At 65.7% G+C, this 18,907-nt stretch overlaps 1 protein-coding gene across 3 annotated transcripts; it reads right to left on the bottom strand.

The window, feature by feature from the left end:
* Positions 1-1,473: 1,473 nt before the first annotated feature.
* On the bottom strand, positions 1,474-14,610 carry SEPTIN4 (septin 4). Of its 3 annotated transcripts, none has more exons than XM_064729084.1 (12): positions 14,512-14,610; positions 9,650-9,949; positions 9,343-9,436; positions 9,147-9,233; positions 8,255-8,378; positions 7,820-7,954; positions 7,624-7,741; positions 7,221-7,322; positions 6,778-6,874; positions 6,538-6,700; positions 4,193-4,292; positions 1,474-3,943 (listed from the first exon to the last, which is right to left on the bottom strand). In XM_064729084.1, exons 1-12 carry the CDS (start codon positions 14,512-14,514, stop codon positions 3,884-3,886), a joined length of 1,383 nt encoding a protein of 460 aa, XP_064585154.1. In that variant the 5' UTR covers positions 14,515-14,610; the 3' UTR covers positions 1,474-3,883. The 3 variants fall into 3 exon arrangements, with proteins under 3 accessions (XP_064585154.1, XP_064585153.1, XP_064585155.1); XM_064729083.1 differs by lacking the exon at positions 14,512-14,610 and adding an exon at positions 11,587-12,927; XM_064729085.1 differs by lacking the exon at positions 14,512-14,610 and adding an exon at positions 10,198-10,943.
* Between the last annotated feature and the right edge of the window lie 4,297 nt (positions 14,611-18,907).

Raw genomic sequence — 18,907 nt, 5'->3', positions numbered from 1 at the left:
GCTTTTTATTTTTAAAGGTGTGATGAAAATCACATGGAATGGAGTGCAGGGAAGGGTGGGCACAGCTGGGGATGTCACTGGAACATCAGTGCTGGGTTTTATCCTCTGGGAAAACAGGAACCAGATAGATCAGCCAGGCTGGGACCAAAAGCAGAGGCTCTGTTGGCTGTTCTGGGGAGGAAGAGGCAGCCAGGGGATCCTTCCTGGAGCTGCAATGGTGGGATGTGGGAGGTTTGTGTCTCCCAGACTTTGGGGTGAGTGCTGCTTCCAGCCAAGGAAGCACAAATATTTTCCATTTCCATGTTGATAAGAGGGTTCATGGGGGGGAATGGGGGGGTTGGCCTGGTGAAGAGCAGGAATTGGCATCACAGCCACAGCGGGGCTCAGCACCCTGGGGCAAGCAAGGTGGGGCTGAGGCAGTGCTGGTGAAGGAGGGAAGGAGCCCAGGGAGGTGGGGTCCCTGCTCTGACCCTCAGCAAGGGGAGAAGTGGCTGGCAGCAGAGCAAGGGCTGGGGCTGGCAGGTCCCATGGGGCAGCTTTCCTCCACAGCAGAGACCATGGATACCTCAGACCATTTTGGTGGCCTCCTCTGGGCCTGCTCTACCAGCTCCATGTCTGTGCTGGGATGAGCTGCAGGCAGCTCCAGAGGGGTCTCAGGAGAGCAGAGCAGAGGGGGAGCATCCCCTCACATCCATCCATCCATCCATCCATCCATCCATACATCCATCCATCCATCCATCCACCAATCCATCCCTCCCTCCCCAATCTGTGTGGCCCTGGGGATGGCCCTGTCCCAACTCCTTGACCCTGCACTCAGCTGGGCTGGATCAGCCCAAGGGCTCTGAGGGGAGGGGATTCAGGGGCAGAAGCAGGATATTTGGGTGCAGGGTGGGATAATGGGGTGCAGGTGGATGATGCCCTCTGGGTGGCAGCTGGAGATGCAGCCCATCCATGCCTTTGCTCTGCTCCTCCTGCTCCTCCACCCCAGCAGGTCCTAGGGGACCCAAACTGGGGTGACTGGGCACAGGTACTGGTGGTGTCTCCTGGCAGGGCTCCCCCACTGGTGGGGGGACACAAGGGGGCCCAGAGGCAGCATGTGAAGGGCAATTCCATCCCTGCTCAGGCTCTGCCCTCCCCACTCCCATCCCAGCCCCACACCAGCAGCACCCCAAGGCACATGAGAGGGGGAGACCCCTCCTTGTGCCCCCTCATCGCAGAGCTGGATCACAAGGGGCTCTCCCACCACACCCCAAGCTGGGTGTCCCTGTGAGTGCAGCACAAACACCCCCAGCATCCATTTTGAGCCTTTTGCAAGGGAACAGGAATTGGGAACAAGAGGCCACAGGGTGGGCCCCCCCCAGCCTCAGAACGTGGGATGCTCAGGGCCAGGAGATGCCCAGGGATGGGGGATGCCCAGGGATGGAGAATTCCCTGGGCCACGGGATGCCCCCATTTGGTGGAAGCCACAAGGGGTTGCAGACAAGCCAGGTCAGCCGTATTTATTGAGAACTGTTGTGGAGGGATAAAAATATTTCCACTACTCTATAAGAATTTATAAACCTATACTCTCTGATCCGTTAATAAACGCCTCTAGGACCGTCATGCCAGGGGAGGGGCTTCTGTAAGAAAATAGCGAGATTAAAAAAAGGAAAGCGCAAAATGTTCCCTGCAGGGCCCTGCCCGGGGGGCCCTGCCCACGGGGACACAGCGGGCACAGGCCGGGTGCTGCCCTGGCACCCTGCAGCCCCAGCCCCAGCCCCGGCCGGGCACAGCCCTGCCAGCCACGCCCCGCCCAGGGACCCAGCAAGGGGACCTGATGGGGACAGGAGACATCCCCAGGGCAGCGAGCTCTGCGGATCCCACTGATCCCACTGATACTGCGGATCCCATTGCTGCCATTGCTGCCACTGATTCCACTGATACTGCTGATCCCACTGATACTGCTAATCGCACTGCTGCCACTGATCCCACTGACCCTACTGCTGACACTGATCCCACTGATCCCACTGCTCCTGCTCATCCCAGTGCTCCCAGTGCTCCCACTGACCCCACTGCTCCACTGATCCCAGTGCTCCCACTGCTGCCATTGCTGCCACTGATCCCACTGCTGCCACTGCTGCCACTGCTGCCACTGATCCCACTGACCCCACTGATCCCACTGATCCCACTGACCCCACTGATCCCACTGCTCCCACTGACCCCACTGATCCCACCGACCCCACTGATCCCACTGACCCCACTGATCCCACTGCTCCCACTGATCCCACTGCTGCCACTGACCCCACTGCTCCCACTGATCCCACTGCTCCCACTGATCCCACTGACCCCACTGATCCCACTGCTCCCACTGACCCCACTGCTCCCACTGATCCCACTGATCCCACTGCTCCCACTGACCCCACTGATCCCACTGACCCCACTGATCCCACTGCTCCTGCTCATCCCAGTGCTCCCAGTGCTCCCACTGACCCCACTGCTCCCATTGATCCCACTGATCCCACTCATCCCATAGCTCCCAGTCCTGCTGCATCCTCCCCATCCCCTGCAGGCTCTCCCAGACCCGGAGGGGTTTGGATCCATCTCCCTGGGGATGCTGGAGGGGTGGCCAGGGCTCACCCTGGGGACACACAGTGGGGCTTTGCAAGAAGCAACACAGCTGGGGACATCCTTGGGGACACAGGGACAGTGCACAGAGCCCTGCAGGGTGGTGACATAGCTGGGGACATCCCAGGGGGACACAGAGATGCAACATAGCTCTGTGGGAAAGCAACACAGATGGGGACAATACGGGGAGGGGGGGGACAAGCTACAGTGCTCTGTAGGGCAGCAACACCAACCAGGACACGGTGGGGGACATGGGGACACCATGGGGGACATGGGGACACCATGGGGGACACGCAGCAGCACTTCGCTGGGAAGCAGCACACATGGGGATATCCTTGGAGAATACACAGGGCTGCTGTGCCAAGAAGCAGCAGGGACAGGGACATCCTGGGCACACAGGACACCACAGACAAGCAAGTGGCAGCAGGGGCTGAAATTCCAGCCAGGGCCGGTGCTGTTGCCATGGGGTGAGAGGTGCCAGGGGCACAGGACACTCATTATTGCTTTACAGGGCCAACATCACGGCGGGCTGGGGATGCCCAGCCTCTGATTTGGGGTTCAAGGGATTTTCCCTGGGGACACCAATTCCCCAGTGCTCCTCGTGCCACAGCTCTGCTGTCACTTTGTGGGGACAGGGTGAGGACACAGAGCTGGACACAGTCCCCCTGCACTGGTGCTGGCAGGGAGCAGGATGGTGGCTGTCCCTTGGCTGTCCCTCCATCCCCTCTGTCCCCTGTGGTCCCCAGGACCTGCTGTCCCTCCACGCCAGCCAAGGCCAGGGGAACAGCCCTGTCCCCCTCAGCAGCTGGGGCATTGGGGGGCTGGCACCAGTGCCCCCTTTTCCTCTTCCCTTAAGCCAGGGTCAAGCTGAGCATAAAGGCTGTAAGCAGGGAGCCCAGGGTGACACGGGGACAAGGGACATGCTGTGGGGAGCAGGCTGGCCAGGGCCCTCCCCAGAGCTGTGGAGAAATGGGAAACCAAAGCCTGGGGGACCAAGCTGTCCCCAGTGAGTGGGGGGGAAAGGGGCAGGGGACCCCGGGCTGGCTGCCCTGTCCCTCGCTGTCCCCGGTGTCCCCTCGCTGTCCCCGGTGTTCCCTCGCTGTCCCCGGCTGTCCCCGCGGGCGCTGGGGGTTGGATAAGGCGATGCCGCAGCTTAAGGTGGTGGGTGGGTGTTGGTACCGAGTCTGGCAGCGGGGCCGGGCGGGAGGAGCGTGATGTAAACATTTCTGATGGGGCCAGGAGGAGGACGAGGAGGAGGAGGAGGAGGAGGGGGGACGGGCTAGTGCGAGTCCTTCATCTGCTTCTGGATCTTCTGGAGCATCTCCTGCATCCGCCGCAACTGGAAGGGAGCAGAGCCGGGATCGTGGGTGCCGAGCCCCAGGCATGCTGCTCCCGTGCAAATGGGCTCGGGCTGAGCATCCCAGACAAACTGGGATGGCCCAGCTAGGGAGGGGTGGGGGGAACCCCTGGGTGCACCTGCAGACCCTGCTCGCTGGGGATGCTGCGGGAAGGGCGGCTCCGGACGGCTGTGTCATGGCCAGGCAGGGGGCAGTGGGGACGGGGCTGTGGGGCTCAGCCCCACGCTCACCTCCTCGTCCTTCTCCCGGATGAGCTTCTCGGTCTCCACGTCCGGCACCGGGGGGATCACGGGGATGGGGAAGTCTGTCCCGCTCTCCCGGGTCAGCTTGCTGTGGGCAGAGAGAGGAGGTGGGGGTGCTGCCCGGGGACAGCCCCCCGGGGACAGCCCCCCTCGATGCCCCAACCCCTGCAGGGCCCCAGCAGCCCCCGCACAGCCCCTGGGCCCCACGGCCACCCTCAGAGTGCTGGAGGGAGATGCGAGTGGCCCCAGGGAGCCCCCAAACCTCAGCCCCCCCAACCTGCCATGCACCAACCAAGGGGGGACCCAGGGACTTCCTCCACACCCTCCCATTCTGGGGAGAATCCCACTGGGGTTAGGCTCTCCTGGGGCAGTATTTTCCCTGCTGCTTTAAAACATCAAAACCCCCGCATCTCCCCTGTGTCCCCCGGCCTCAGGATGGGCTCTCCAGGCACTCCACTGTCTTGCCAGCCCCAGGGATGCCCCACACCCTTTTCCCGAGCCTCTGCCCCCATTCCTGCCGGAGAGAGCCGCGAGCATCCCCCTGAGGCCGCGCGGGGGCCGGGCCAGCCCAGCCCAGCCCAGCCTGGCTTCTCCCGTGGCCCCGGGAGGAACCAGCCCTCCACCCGTGCCGGGGGATGCCACGTGCCACCCCAGCGGGGACAACCGGGACACCGAGAGCGGCTGGCAGCGTCACGCGTGCTGCCACGTGCCATCGCCACAGCCAGGGCCAGCGCGGCCCCTGGGGCAAAGGGGAGATGGACACGGATGGGACACGGCTGGAACACGGCTGGGACGGGCCATCCCTGCCCCATCAGGACGGGCCATCCCTGCCCGCGAGGTCCCGCCGTGCCGGGGGCTGGGCCAGCGCCAGGGCCGGGCTTTGGCCGCCTCGAGAGCCGCTCTGGAAGGCGCTGCCGCTGTCTCGGCTTTGGCCCTGGGGACGTGGGGAACACCTGGAGCTCCTGCCAGCCCTGGCAGGGACGGGAAGCTGGAGCCGGGCCCAGCAATGGGGTGAGCAGCAAAGGCCCTCAGCACCCCAAAATGGCGGCCCTGGGAGGGCAGCACGACGGGGGCACCCATCCCTTGGGTAGACTGGGGGCTCAGTGCCACCTAACAGTGACACATCCTCAAACCTGGGTGAGCCGGGGTGACACCACCAGCACCCAGCGTCCTTTGGCACCCCAGGGGTAGCTTGTGTGGGACACCAGCAGGTGGCCACAGGGCCATAGTGGGTGGCCACAGGGCCGGCTCGCCCCGAGGGCAGCTGCCTGGGCCTTGCTCAGGCACAGAAGGACCAAGACAGCGTTGGGTACCAACAAGCACTTTTATAGAGGGGCCAGGGGGTGGCAGGGCGAGCAGGGCCAGGCCCGGGGCGGCCCGGCCAGTCCCGGCTCAGTCGGCAGAGCAGTCCCCGCAGCACAGCCTCAGCACGGAGGGATGGCTCCTGCCCCGGGGCACAGACAGACACTTAGGGGTGCCAGAGAGGTGCCTACAGCCACTGCCAGCCCCCCACAGCACAGCTCGAGTCCCCCAGGACCCACAGAGCCTCCACTCGCTCCCACTCTGCTCTGACCCCCGGCGGGAGGGTCCCACTGGGGACCTGCTGTTGGGGACTCCCTCAGCACCTCGGGCTGGCTAAAGCAGATGTGGGTGCTGTGAATTCAGCTGATCGGTGAGCAGAGCCCCAGCACCGGCTTTTGCTGGGCCCCTGCTCTGGAGCTGGAGCCTGCAGGGATGCAGGGGCCCCTCCCTGTTGGAGCCAGACATCCCCCCACAGCCAGCCCCAGGGGGATGCAGGATCCCCCTCGGTGCTGGACGGGCCATCTCTGCCCCAGCAGGACGGGGTGGGGGGGAGACACACCCAGCCCAGAGGGGACACGTGGTCTACCTTGCTGCCAGAGCACACCCCTGAGCCCAGCCCCAGCCCTGGGGGCACAGGGGGTCCCCCTCACTGCTGGAACATGCCCCTTAAACCAGCTCCAGCTCTGGGGAGCTTGCTACCTGAACATCCCCACAGCCACTCTGGGGTCACAGGGTGCCCCTCACTGCTGGAATATCCCAGCTAAGACGGACCCAGCCTCGGCATCTGCAGGGCCCCTCACTGCCAGAGCATCCCCAGGCACTCCCAGCCAAGGGCAGAGGGGGGCCCTTCATCACATCAGGGCTGCCCAGCACAGCACAGCACCAGGGCTGCCTGGCACAGCATAGCACAGCCCAGCCCAGCCGAGCCCAGCCCAGCTCAGCCAGGCTCAGCCCAGTTCAACCCAGCCCGGCCCAGCCCAGCCCAGCCCAGCCCAGCCCCAGCCCCAGCCCCAGCCTGGCCCAGCCCGTACTTGCGGTTGCGCTCCTTGACCACCATGCGGGTCATGCTCTGGATGCACTGTGTGCGGTAGTTCTCGTAGTGCGTCTCCCGCGTCACGTCCTTCAGGTCCTGCATGTGCGTCCTCACCAGCATCGTGCGCAGCTTCACGAAGTCGCAGTGGGACGGGTTCTCCACTGCGGGGGACGTGGGGTCAGGGCCCACAGCCTGTCCCAGCTGTGTCCCTGTCCCCACAGGGGCAGCCCCGCGTTACCTTCCACGATGCCCCAGGGGTAGAGGCGCCCGCGGACGCGCCGGCCCTTGGCCTCCACCACCGTGTTGCTGCCGATGACAGCGAAGGGGATGCTCTCCTGCAAGGGCGGGGGGATCAGCAGGGCCCTGCCATGACCCCCACCTCCCAGGACCCGCATCCCTCCACGTGCCCTCCTCGGCTGTGTCCAGCACCCATTTGCCAGGATATTGCAAAGGCCCGGCTGTGAAGAGCCCCAGTGGGACAGCAGAGGTCGTGGCATGGGTTTCCCCACCCAAGCCCCATCCCACCAAGCTGCAGGTGCCACCCATGCGATCTTGGTGACATGTCTCCATGCTGGAGAGCTTGTTGGCCCCAAAGAGTCCTGCAGGTACCCCAGGGTGATGTGTCCTCCTGGCCACAGGGCTCTGCCCCTCCAGTGATGGAGCTGGAGGAGCCAGACCCACCTTCAGTGCCTGGTCCTGCAGCTTGAACTCCTCATCCTCGTCCGAGTCGCACTCAGGGAATTGGTAGATGCGGATGCCGTAGTGATCGATCTCCTCCCGGATCTGGAGGCAAACAGCTCCCTGAGGGCAGGGCTCTGGCCTCGGGAAGGGCGTGGGAGGCACCACACAGGGCCAATGGCCCCCAAAACCTGGTCCCACCAGACCAGATGTCATGGACACCCCCAGTTCTTCCAACCCCCAACTGAGCCCGGGGCAGATGTGTCCTTGGTGGCCATGGGGACAACATGGTCATCTACAGTGCTTCGAGCCTGGAAAATGCTCCAGGGCAAATTCCAGGCAGGAGATGGATGGAGAGCCCAGGGCACCACCATGGCTGGGGACCTGCTGGGACAGCTCCCCTCACCTTGTTCTTCATGCGCTCCACCTCGGCGGGGGTCAGGGTGTCAGCCTTGGCCAGCACGGGCACGATGTTCACGCGCTGGTGCAGAGCTCTCATGAACTCCACGTCCAGGGGCCGGAGCCTGCGGAGGAAGCCCGGTGAGCCCGGTCCCAGCGAGCCCCTGCCCGTCCCCCGGCAGCGCAGGCGGGGCTGCCCCTACCCGTGGCCAAAGGGCGAGATGAAGTAGATGCAGCAGTGCACTCGGTTGTCCTGGATGTTTTTCCGGTTGAGGCCACTTTCGTCACGGAAATACTGCTCGAACTGCTGGTCGATGTAGTCGGCCACCGGCTTCCAGCTGCGGGGACAGCGAGGTGACACTGAGTACTCTGTGAGACCCCCCCCTGCTCTCTGTGGACCCCCAGCTCAATACCTCCATGGCTCAGCACCTAAGCCTAGAGAACCATGGGCATCCCACCCACCACGGGCTGTCCCCAGCCTGGGGATATCCCCACCCCATGGCACTCACCATCCCACCCACCCTGGGTACAGTCCCCATGCCTGGCACTCAGCATCCCACCCACCCTGGGGACAGTCCCCATGCCTGACACTCAGCATCCCACCCACCCTGGGGACAGTCCCCACACCTGACACTCACCACTCGGTGTTGTTGACAGCGTCCCCAAAGCCCGGCGTGTCCACGATGGTCAGGCGCAGCTTGACCCCCTTCTCCTCAATGTCCACCACGTGCTTGGTGATCTCCACTGTCTGCGTGATGCGCTCTGTGGGGAGGGACACACGTCACCAAGGGGGACACCATGGGGACATGCTGCAACCCCCAAGCGCCATCCCCCACCCTGGGGCTGGGTGACCCAGCTGGATCAGCTCCAGCACACGCCATGCTCCAGCAAGGAGAGGAGGCTCCATGCTGTGGTCCCCACATCCCCACAGATGGTGGGCACCCATCCCTTGGTGGCTGTGCCACTGCCACCCCAGGAGCCCAGCTCAGGCAGCACAGGGCTCTGCTGGGGCTGGGCCTTGCTCAGGAGCATTTCAGGTGACCCCACAGCTCCAGACTGCACGTGCCCCTTCACCCCAGGACCCTCTATGTCCCTGCGTCCCCAAGGATGCTCCTGCTGCATTGTGTGTTTTGGCTTTCACTCCAAGCAACGGAAACAAATCAAACAAACCCCTCCTGGGGATTTGGGCAACTTTGGGCCATTTTAATTCAAAAACTGGCTGCAGCTGAACTGGCACTGTGCTCCAGGCCCTGACTGTCCCCAGCCTCCCAGAAATGCTGCAGCTCCAGCCAATCCCCAACAAGCCAGGGCTTGTTTTTCCCGTGGAATAAAGTCCCCGTGGGGGGTCCCCATGCTGTGCAGGGGGGTTCTCACTGCCTCAGAGCAGTCCCCAGTGCCAGTGGGCAGCTGGCAACACAGCACATGTCATTTCAGGGGCAGGGAGAGGGGCTGCAGCCCCCAGAGCATCCCTGGGCTCTGCCACTGCCCAGGTCACCCGGGACACCCATGTGGGCCGTGACTGTCCCCGACCTTCGGCGTTGAGCAGCTTGCGGTCCCTGTACATGTCCGTCAGGAAGAGGCTGTTGACCAGGGTGGACTTGCCCAGCCCGGATTCCCCTGAGAAAGAGGGACAAAGATGAGGGGGCAGCCAAGATCCCCCTCCCCAGTGCAGGCTGTTTGGGCTGCAGGGTGGGGTCAGCACCCCAGGCTGGCTGGACCCCCGTACCTGCCACCATGAGGGTGAAGTCAAAGCCCTTCTTCACCGACTTACGATGCACCTGGTTGGGCAGCGTGGCAAAGCCCACGTACTCCTTGTCATCCTGCAGAGGGCAGAGGGGACGTGGGACAGGGACACCACCAGCACACCTCCTACCCTGGGAACCCCCTTCCTCTGGCCCACCAAAGGATTCCCAGGGGATGAGCCCATGACTGGCCAAAGCCTTTGTACTCACAAGATGGGAACATCCCCCATCCCGCAGCCCCTGGCCCCCGGTGTGTGTCCCTCCCTCCCTGCCCAGGGACACATCCCGCACCTCGGAGGAGTCGTAGGGGTCCAGCTGTCCCCAGGGGCTGCGCGGGCGGTTGGGGCTGGGGGGCGGGGGGGCGGCGATGTGCTGCTGGAAATCCGCGGGCCGGGAGCGGGAGAAAATCCTGGCGTCCCTCTCGTCACTGCCTTCGTCTGGGGGGACCCTGGCCCCGCTGCCCAAGGGGTGGCCGGGCTCCCGCCGGCTCTCCGAGGCCTCCACCTTCCTGGAGCTGTCAGCTGCTGGGCAATCCCGCAGGAACTGGGTCAGCTCAGCCTCGTCCGAGTCCTCCTTCAGGAAACGTTTTATCTGGGGACCAAAGGAGGAGGTGACAGTGGCGGTGGCAGTGCCAGCCCGACGTGGCACCACCCAGCTCAGCCTCACAAGCCCCCAAACCGCAGCAGCCAGGCACATGCAGCCTAGAGGTGGCAGAGATGGGAGGAGAGACGGGACACGGCCACCCCAGAGGACCAGCCACCACCCTGGGGACAGCCACGGGTACAGCCATGGGGATGGCAGCGGGGACAGCCGTGGTCCCGGGCACCCCGGGCGCTTACGACTTGCGGCGTGGGGACGGCAGCCAGCTCCTGGCACTCCGGGGGACAGGGCTGGGCACCTTCCCCCTGGGCGCCCCGCCGCTCCTCGGGGTCTTCTGGGGCAGCCAGGACCCCCCCGCGCCCCACGGCCTGCCAGGAGCACAGGGAGGGGCCGGAAGGAGGCAGAGACACCAAGAAGAGATGAAGAGCGATTGGGGGGTGGCCTGAGCGGGGGGAAGGCAGAGAGCGGGCAGGGGTCCCCTGGTGCCCACGGCCCCCGCCCGCTGCCCGTTCACGGGGTGTCAGCACAGGGGCCCCGTCCCCGCAGCCCCGGGAGACAGCCAGGGCAGGGGACACGGAGACATGACCAGGAGCCGACACCTCCTTGCCCTGGCTGTTCCCGCGGAGCGGGGCGCGGGCAGGGGCGGGGGACAGGCACAGCTGCCCCCGATCTGCTGCCCGAGGGCTGCCGGGGCTGGGACGAGGGACGGCAACGCCGGGGTTGGGATGGCTCCACATCCTGTTTACAAGCGCTGGCGGGAGGAGACGCGTTCCCAAGGGCACGTCCGGCAGCGGCTCCCGTGGGACCAAGCCCCGCTGCCAGCAGGCACCAATGTCCCCAAGGTCCCAAGGCAACCGCCAGGCCACCCCAGCCCCAAACGAAAGGCACGCAGGGCCGGAGAGCCCGTGACCCTGTGGGCTCCCAGCTGGGGAGTGTCTCCCCAGAGCGGGGCCTCGAGTCCAGGTCCCTCCATGGGGACACACACGTGTCCTGCCCTGCGCCTGGTCCCCGCTGGCTGGCGGTGCCGGCGGCGAGGCGAGATGCGGGAATCAGCGGGCTGGAAACAAGGTCACGGCGCTGCCCGGGCCGAGCGCTCGCACGCCCGGCCCCGCTCCCGCTGCCCCCGCGGCCACACCACGGGGACCACGGGGCCAGCAGGTGGCCCCAAGGCAGGGGTGCGGGACCCCCGTGCTCCCCTCTGCCCTAGCGGGTCCCGAGTGCTCGCTGGGTCTGTGTGACCGCAGCATCCTCTTCCTCCCCCCCTTGGCCTGGGGGGCCTCAGTGCCAGCCCCCAGCGCGGCCCGGCCGGGGACACTCGGGGATGGGAGGTGATGCCACCACCAGCGGCGAGCGCTTCCAGCCCTGCTGCCGCTCCATCCCTGGGGGCTCCAGCCCTTTGGGGCTCGCCCTCGTCTCCCACCCCCGGCGAAGCCGATGACTTCGGCAGTGCTGCAGCACCGAGGTTCGCGCCCCATCCTCGGGGGTCCTGCAGCAAGTGCGGCCCCGGCAGGGCTATCCCGGGAACGGAGGACGAGCTGTGGCACCTTCCCGCAGAACCGGGGTATTCCGTGCCCCCACCCCCTGTGCCCCCTCTCTCGGCCCGCCGGGGACGGGCGCTGCCCCCGTACCTCTTGCCCAGGCTGCAGCTCGGGGCCGGTGGCCATGGCTCAGCCAGCGTCGCCCGTGGCCAGCAGGAGATGGCGAGTGGCACCGGCTGCGCCGAGGGCTGGGGAGCAGCATTAGCATAACTCCACCCTGGGCAGGCTCCGCACCCAGGGGCCGGGCACGGCAGAGGAGAGGGACCCGGGCAGAGCCGAACCCAGCTCCTGCCCGGCTGGGGAGGTGTCAAGGACCAGCCGTCATTGGCCAAGGGAGGTCCTGGGGGGCTGCAGGAGCACCACCAACACCCTTGGGCTGAACGCACACATTGCCTACAGCCCAGGAGGACACTCAGTCCTTGCAAACACCTCTGTCCCAGGACAAAAATCCGCTCCATCCTGGGACAAAACTCCCTTCGTTCCGGGATAAAATTCCTCTGCATCCCAGTGCACGCCACGTCCCCTCTCACTGCCCCCTGGAGCGTTCCGCAGCAGGGCTCCACAGCCTCTTTGAGGTCAGAAACACAGTTTTCCCTCACTTTTGCACCTGACGCTTAAAGCTTCCCCACGTGGCTTTAAGCTCTTGCTGGAGCTGGGCCTGGCTGAGAAGGACCCAGCCCCGGCCTGGGAGAAGCAGGGACGCTGCCCACCACAGGGATCTCAGGCAGGAGCTCCAGCATTCCTGCCTCGGCTTTCCCGGCTCATCGCTGGGAGGCGAAGGGTTAACAGTGCCCCAGGAGGAGCCGTGGGTGGCAGCCAGGGCTCCCCGGCTGTCACTTCGGGGTCACCAGGGATGGTGATTCACCTTGATGCGTGTCGAGATGCATCAGAGCAGCTCAGGCGCGATCCAGGGGCGCTCGGCCACTTTCCCAGCGTCCCAGCCCGCGCTCCCGGCAGGAGCGGGGATTTACGGCAGCGAGAGCCCGGGGCTGTGTCGGTGCCCCCGTAAGCAGATTACACACGCGGCTGAGTGCAAGCCGGCCTCACACCCGGGCTGTCAGCGCCCCGCAGCCGCAGGAGCAGCCCCGTCCCCGCCTGTCACTCTGCATCGCGCCGTCCCCGCGCCGTGACAGCCCGAGGGATGCGGCGCGGGGGGACTCGGGGGCGGCGGGCAAAGCCTGACCGAGGAAAGCACCGGCTGCCCCTGAGCATCGTTCCACGGGTACCGCATTCCCACGGGAGGTGTTTTCCCCGGCAAAGGAAGGGAACATCCCGGCGAGGCGCTGTCCCTACCGCCAGGATGACAGAGGCGTCCCCAAGCCCTCTAAAGGTGACACCCAGAATGCCACCCGCGGCACGGCCACTGTGTCACTGTGGCTGAGTATCCCAAGCACAAACCCGGTCCCAAAGACACGAACGCCGGGCAGGAGAAGCCCCCAGCGAAAGGCCAGCGCTGCCAGGGAGACAGGACCGGGGCTGTGCCTGCCCGGCCCCGCCTCTGGACACACGCGATGCTCCCCCTGCAGAGCCAGGGTACCCCCAGCTCTGCCGTCCCACCCCTCAGCAGCGTTCCAGATGGGAAACGGAGTCTCCCGGCAGCTCCAAGAGGAGCAGGGTGCCGGGCACCCCAAGGATGGGGGCAGGCTGTGGTGTGGGTCCCTGCTCTGGGCAGGGGGTCAGCACCAGGCAGGTGAGCACAGGGGATGAGCACAGCCCTTGGTGCAGCAGCTGCAGTCCCTCTCCCGCAGGAATCCTCCAGTTTGAAAGGCCTGTGAGCACCTGAGTGCTGACCCCAGGACGGGACCATGACTGTGAGCCAGGATGTGACAGCGAGGCCTGTCCAGGCTGGAAACCCGGTGACATCTCAGCACGTGGGGCCAGGCACTCAGGGATCTGACCCGCTCAGAGCCGGGAGCAGAGACCGGGGAGGACACACCAGTGCTCATGCTGCTCCTCCGGGCCAGCTGGGAACTGCTTTGGGGACAGAGGGATGTGGCACTGGTGGCAGGACATCGGCTCTGCCTTTGTGGGTCCTTCTGGAGCACCTCCAGCCCCAGCTCACCCCACGTGCAGGGGCGAGGGAGCCCAGCTGGCCCCGGTCCCCAGCTGTGACTCTGTCCCCCCGCGATGTTTCCGAGGCTGATGAGTGCATCCCACAGGCACAGTCTGGAGCCTGTCGGGAAGGCGCTCCGTTGCGACACGCTCCGCCAGCCGCCCTCCTCTCTGCTTTCGCTCCATCCAGCTCCGGAGGAATGTGCCGGGCTGGTTCCCACGGCGCTGCCGGGGCAGCGCGGCCGCGGCGCTCCCCACCAAGGCCGCTTGTCCCGGGGCCACCAGCCGGTGCCACGCGAGCCACGGCCGCAGCCCTGCGTCCTCACCCCCACCCCGGACACGGCCCGAGGTCCCCGCGGAGACGTGGCCCGGCCGGGCGGCTGCTGGGGACCTGCCACCGCCGCGGAGGAGCGAGGCAGAGCGGGAGACCCAGAACAAGATCCCGCGGGCTGGGAATGCCGCCGGCGGCTCCGGACCCTGCCAGTGAGTGCAGAGCCGGCTCCGTGCGTGTCACGGTCCCGGCCGAAGGCCCGGCCGGGCTGGCAGTGCCACCAGCGCCCCAGCCCGGGGACCTGCCAAGAGCTGGGGAGCGATGCTCGGCACGGAGCCGCAGCGGAGCGGCTCCCGCTGCCCACGCACGGACACCCGTGGGAGGAGCGCGGGACGGGGACACGCAGGTGACGCTCCCGAGCGCTGCCCTCCGGATGCCCCGGTGAGGGCCCGTGGCCCCCTCGCCTCCCTCGGGGCTGCGCCCTCCGGGGCCGGGCAGGTGCTGCCCCGCCGCCCGCGTCCCCCCCGCGCTCCGCTGCGGCACCGGCGGCCCCGGTCCGCTCCGCCCCCGCGCACCGTCACCTTCACGGAGGGCAGCGGGCTGCGGGAGCGGGCCCGGACTGCGGGAGCGGGCCCGTGCCAAGGTGCGGGACAGCGCGGGCTGGGCCGGTCCCACGTCCGCGCCGGCCTTACCATGGCTGCGGCGCTGGGCGCCGTCCGGGAGCGGCGGCTGCCGATGGGCACGGCCGGGCCCCGCCGCGGATTAGCAGAAATAGCAGCGGCGGGGGCGGGGGCGGCCCCGGGGCGGGGCGGGCGGGGGGGCGGGCGGGGCGGCCGCTCGGCATCACCGGCAGCGGCACCGGGCACCGGCAGCGGCAGCGGCAACAGCAGCAGCGCCCGGCACCGCGCACTGCACACGGGTACAGGCAGCGGCACCAGCGCTCGGCGCCGCCACCGGGAGCGAGAGATGTGCACCGGGCACCGGGCACTGCACACGGGGCACTGGCACCACGTACTGGGTACCAGCACCGGGCACTGGGCATCAGCATCCAGCCTTGGCATTCGACTCTGGCATCAATACCTGGCACCGGCGCCGGGCACTCGCTTTGGCACTGGGGCCGGGCACTGGGCACCAGCTCTGGCAGCACTCACCGGGCACCGGGAGCTGCACAGGGCACGGGGTGGTGGCACAGGGCTCCAGCACCAGGAACAAGACACTGCAGCAGGGACAGGGCACCAGTACCAGGGACAGGGCACAGCACCGTGTGCAGGGCACAGCGCTGGGTGCTGGGCATTGGCAGGGCGCAGTGCAGGCAGTGGGTACAAGGCCCCAGCACCAGTTAGTGATGCAGTGAGAGGGAATGACCCCCGTGCCAGTGAGTGACCTCCTGGCAGTGTCACCAGCACCAGGCATTGCCCTGCAGGTACCAGGTACTGTGCAGGAGGCACTGGGCTCACACCAGCCACTGCCTCTTGGGAGCACTGGGCACCAGTTAGGGGGTGTTGGGTGCTGGGAGAGCACCCAGCCCCACACATCCCACAGCACCTGCTGGGTACCAGGGACTGGCGACTGCACTGGGCACGGGTCACCAAATCCCAGTTTCCCAGTGCTCTCTCTGCAAAATCCCAGCCTGCCTCCCCCTCCCAAACCCTTCCCGGGGCTGCTGCTGAGCCATCCTGCCCCTGGCTGGTGGGCTGGCAAAGGGACCCGGACACCCGGCAGTGCCCCTCTCCCCATCCCCATCCCCATCCCGCCTCAGGGATGGCAGCGCCTTCCCGGGATGCCCCCGAGCCCATGTGAGTGGCAGCGGCACGCGGCCGTGTCCCCGTGTCCCTGAGGGCAGGGAGGATGCTGGCACCGCGGGCTCCGGTTCCGGCCGTGAAAGGGCCCGGGGCAGCCTTGGCCGCGGTGGCTGCTCCCCGTGGCGAGCAGCTGGCACAGCTCAGCCCTCCCCACATTTCTGTCTCCCGGCCCTGCTGCTCCTCAGGACTGTCCTTGTCCCACTTCAAACCCACTCCAAGCCAGCGAGCTGGGGAGGTCACATGCATTCCCAGCACATCCCTCTCATGGGCTTCTCCTCATTTGCCTCAGTTTCCCTGCCCATGAGAAAAGCCAGTGGTGATTCCCCAGGAGGAAAAAACAGACCCAGCCCCAGTGAGGCTCTGACCAAAGCTGTGTAACTCCACAGGGACTATCTCACCCTGTCCCCAACCTTGTCACTGCTTGGAATCTCTTTCCCTTGGATGTTATAGATCCAGGCTGTGTCCAGATGGCTCTACATTCCCTTTATTCCCATAAATAACCATCACAGGCTCAACGCAGCCTCAGAGGGCACCAGTGGCCACCTCGACCCTGTATCTGGGGGGTCCAGGCAGGGATCCCGCTCTCCTGGCACCGCATCTTGGCCGCTGGGGGTGCGGGCAGGGGGCAGGTAGGGGCAGGCAGGGCAGGCAGGTGAGGATGGCTGTTTACATCCCTAATCCCCACAGGCAGCGCTTTCCTCCAGGATTACCGGGGATTAGGGGCTCGGGGGCTCCAGGAGCTCAGCCCGGGCTCTCCCTGCCCTTCAAGGAGCAGCGCTGAGCCCCGCGGGGCGGGAGGGCCCTGCCAGGGTGAGCCGGGCGCTCTCGGGCCGGCCCTGCCGGGATCAGCTCCGTGTTCCTGACCTGGCCGGGGGCACAGCCACTCTCTGGCCACCGCCTCGCTCCGGTAGCCCAGTGCCCATCGAGGCCGGGAGCTGCAACCTGGGCTTTACACGAGCATTAAAAGCTGAAGGGATCAGCTGCGAAGCGGGAGGGACACAGGGGCTGCACGCTCCTGTCTGGGAGCGATGGGGACGCCCAGGGAGGGTGGCACAGCTGGGGAGGTCCCCAAGGTCCCCGAGGCACCCTGGGGTCCCTCGGGCCGGCAGCAGCAGCGATCCTCGGGCCCGGCCCGGTTGGGAAGACTCCGCTCGCTACCGGGGCCCGGAGCTCTATAATTACCCTGGGAGGCTGAGTTATTTTGGGAAGCGGCTTTGCTGCTGCCAAAGCTTTTATTCCTCCAAACCAAAACAAGATGGAAAGAGCCCAGCCCAGGATGCTGCATCCGGCGGGCGTGGGGAGCTTTAACCTCCTCGCTGCCTGCCCGGGGCTGCCCCTGCCAGCTCCCCCTGCCTGCCCTGGCATCACTGGCACCGGCACAGTGCCCGGGGCTCCCCCTGCCCGGGGTGGGGCTCAAAGGAGGGCCAGGGAGGAGATTGGGGGTCACAGAGACCACAGGGTGTCAGCCAGGCATGGGATGGGGCTGGGGTCACCATGTCCTCGTCTGCTGGCAGGTCCAGAGGCCACATGTTCGGATGTTCCCCTGCATCTGCTGTGACAATCTCTGTTTTTAGCTCTTTCTCTTGCAATGGGTCCTGTCTGGAGGCACTCCCTGGCTGGGCCCAGGAATGCCATGTGCAGGGAGCACCTCACTGCAGTGACACATGCCACGGGACAAAGCCCCAAGGATCCGTCCCCAAAGCCACCAAGCACAGGCAGAAGTTCTGCTCTCCCCTCTCCAAAGCAGCCAGACTCCAAGCAGGGAATAAACTAATTTTTCACACTGTGGAAAGGATAAGCCACGTCAGGCACCCTACAGTGCTCCCCATGATCTGCCCCAGCAAAGGGATGAGGTGGGCTGGGGGGTCTGTGCTCAGAGTGGAGCCTGGAAACCTGGGGTGTAGCTCCTGCCTTTTGGCCTCTTTCCCTGGTCTGAGCCCATGCCTGGGCTGCTCCCTGTGCTTGAGTCTAATATGGCAGCCAATTACCCCCAAACCTACAATCTGGGGTCCCCCAAACCCAAACCCCACATGTCAGGGTCCCACAGCTCCCCAAACCCATGCACAGGGGTTCCCTAGGTGCACATGTCAGGGTCCCACATCTCCCCAAACCCACATCCCAGGGTCTCCCCATCCTTGGGCTGTCTCTGCAGGGAGTTCCTGATCAGAGCAGGGGGTTCTAAGGGTCCACATTCCCCAAGTCCAGGCAGTGCCAGCCCCTTGGAGGGATCTGGACATGGGATGGGCTCTAAGCAACGGTGTCACAGCAGTGGGGGAAAGTGTCACAGACATCCAAACCCAGGAGCCCACATGGTCCCACACAAAGCCCCCTTTCCTCCTTGGACTGAACCTTCCCATAGCTCATCACCTGTCACCAGCTCCCAAATCCCTCCCAAAGGACTCATCAGTGGATGGTGCCCATCCCTGGTCCTGCCTGGGGCCCTGGTGGCACTGGGCAATGCAGGAGCACCCATCACTCACCTCCCCTCGGGAGCCCCAGTGCCAGGGGCTGTGCTGGAGCTGAGGGAGGATGCAGTGGGATTGAGAGAAGCCATTTCTCCCCCCAGAAGCAGCTGAGGCTTTCAGGCAGCCGCAGCTGTCCCCTCCCAGGTGCCTGTGTCCCCACAGGACACAGGGATGGGCCCCAGTGCCCCCAGCTGGCAGAGAGGATGGCAGAACCGTGTTGCCAGGGCTGTGTTTATAAATGCCATGTTTATGTAGACTTTACATAAATGAGGTGGGAACTGCTTCCTATGGGATTTTCTTGCCTGGATTTGGCCAGCCTCACCTGTCAGGGACCAGAGGACACCAGAGGGGGGACAGGAGCTGCAGTGACAGCCCTTCTTCCCATCCCCACACCCCACAGCCCGCTCCAGCTACGGGGGAATTGAGGCAGACAGACAGGTACTGACCCCCACCATTGGCCTCAGAGCTCCACCAGGGTTTTGGGTGTCTGGATGTTCCCCATGGAGCCACCAGGTGCTGGTGACATGTGTGACCCAAGGAGGTGGCTCCTATCCCAGCCCAGGCTGCAGACGGGAGGTGTGACAGTGACACCAAATTATGGAGGGAGGGCTCAGGCTGCTCCAGAGCCACACAGAGCCCCCGATCCTGAGCCAGGGGAGGGATCTGTGCCACCTCTGGGGACAGGGTCAGCTGTGACACACACCCTGCAGAGCCACATTCAGTGCAGGATGGGAGATCAGAGGGCTGGAGGACAGCAGTGATCCCAGGATGTCTCTAGTCCAGCCTCTGGCTGAGCTGGAAAGGGCTCCAGAGGATCCCAG

Source organism: Zonotrichia leucophrys, chromosome 19, assembly GCF_028769735.1.
Source record: "Zonotrichia leucophrys gambelii isolate GWCS_2022_RI chromosome 19, RI_Zleu_2.0, whole genome shotgun sequence".
NCBI lineage: Eukaryota > Metazoa > Chordata > Aves > Passeriformes > Passerellidae > Zonotrichia > Zonotrichia leucophrys.
Note: the sequence above shows the minus strand (reverse complement) of the source record. Positions and strands in the feature narration are given on the sequence as shown.

Excerpts from the sequence above, each read along its gene's own strand:
- SEPTIN4 (XM_064729085.1), bottom strand. The coding sequence starts at position 10,695 with ATGTGGAGCCATCCCAACCCCGGCGTTGCCGTCCCTCGTCCCAGCCCC. Across the intron at positions 9,437-9,649 it reads ACCCCTACGACTCCTCCGAG|GATGACAAGGAGTACGTGGG; the intron begins GTGCGGGATGTG and ends TGCCCTCTGCAG. Across the intron at positions 6,875-7,220 it reads TGCAGGACCAGGCACTGAAG|GAGAGCATCCCCTTCGCTGT; the intron begins GTGGGTCTGGCT and ends CCGCCCTTGCAG.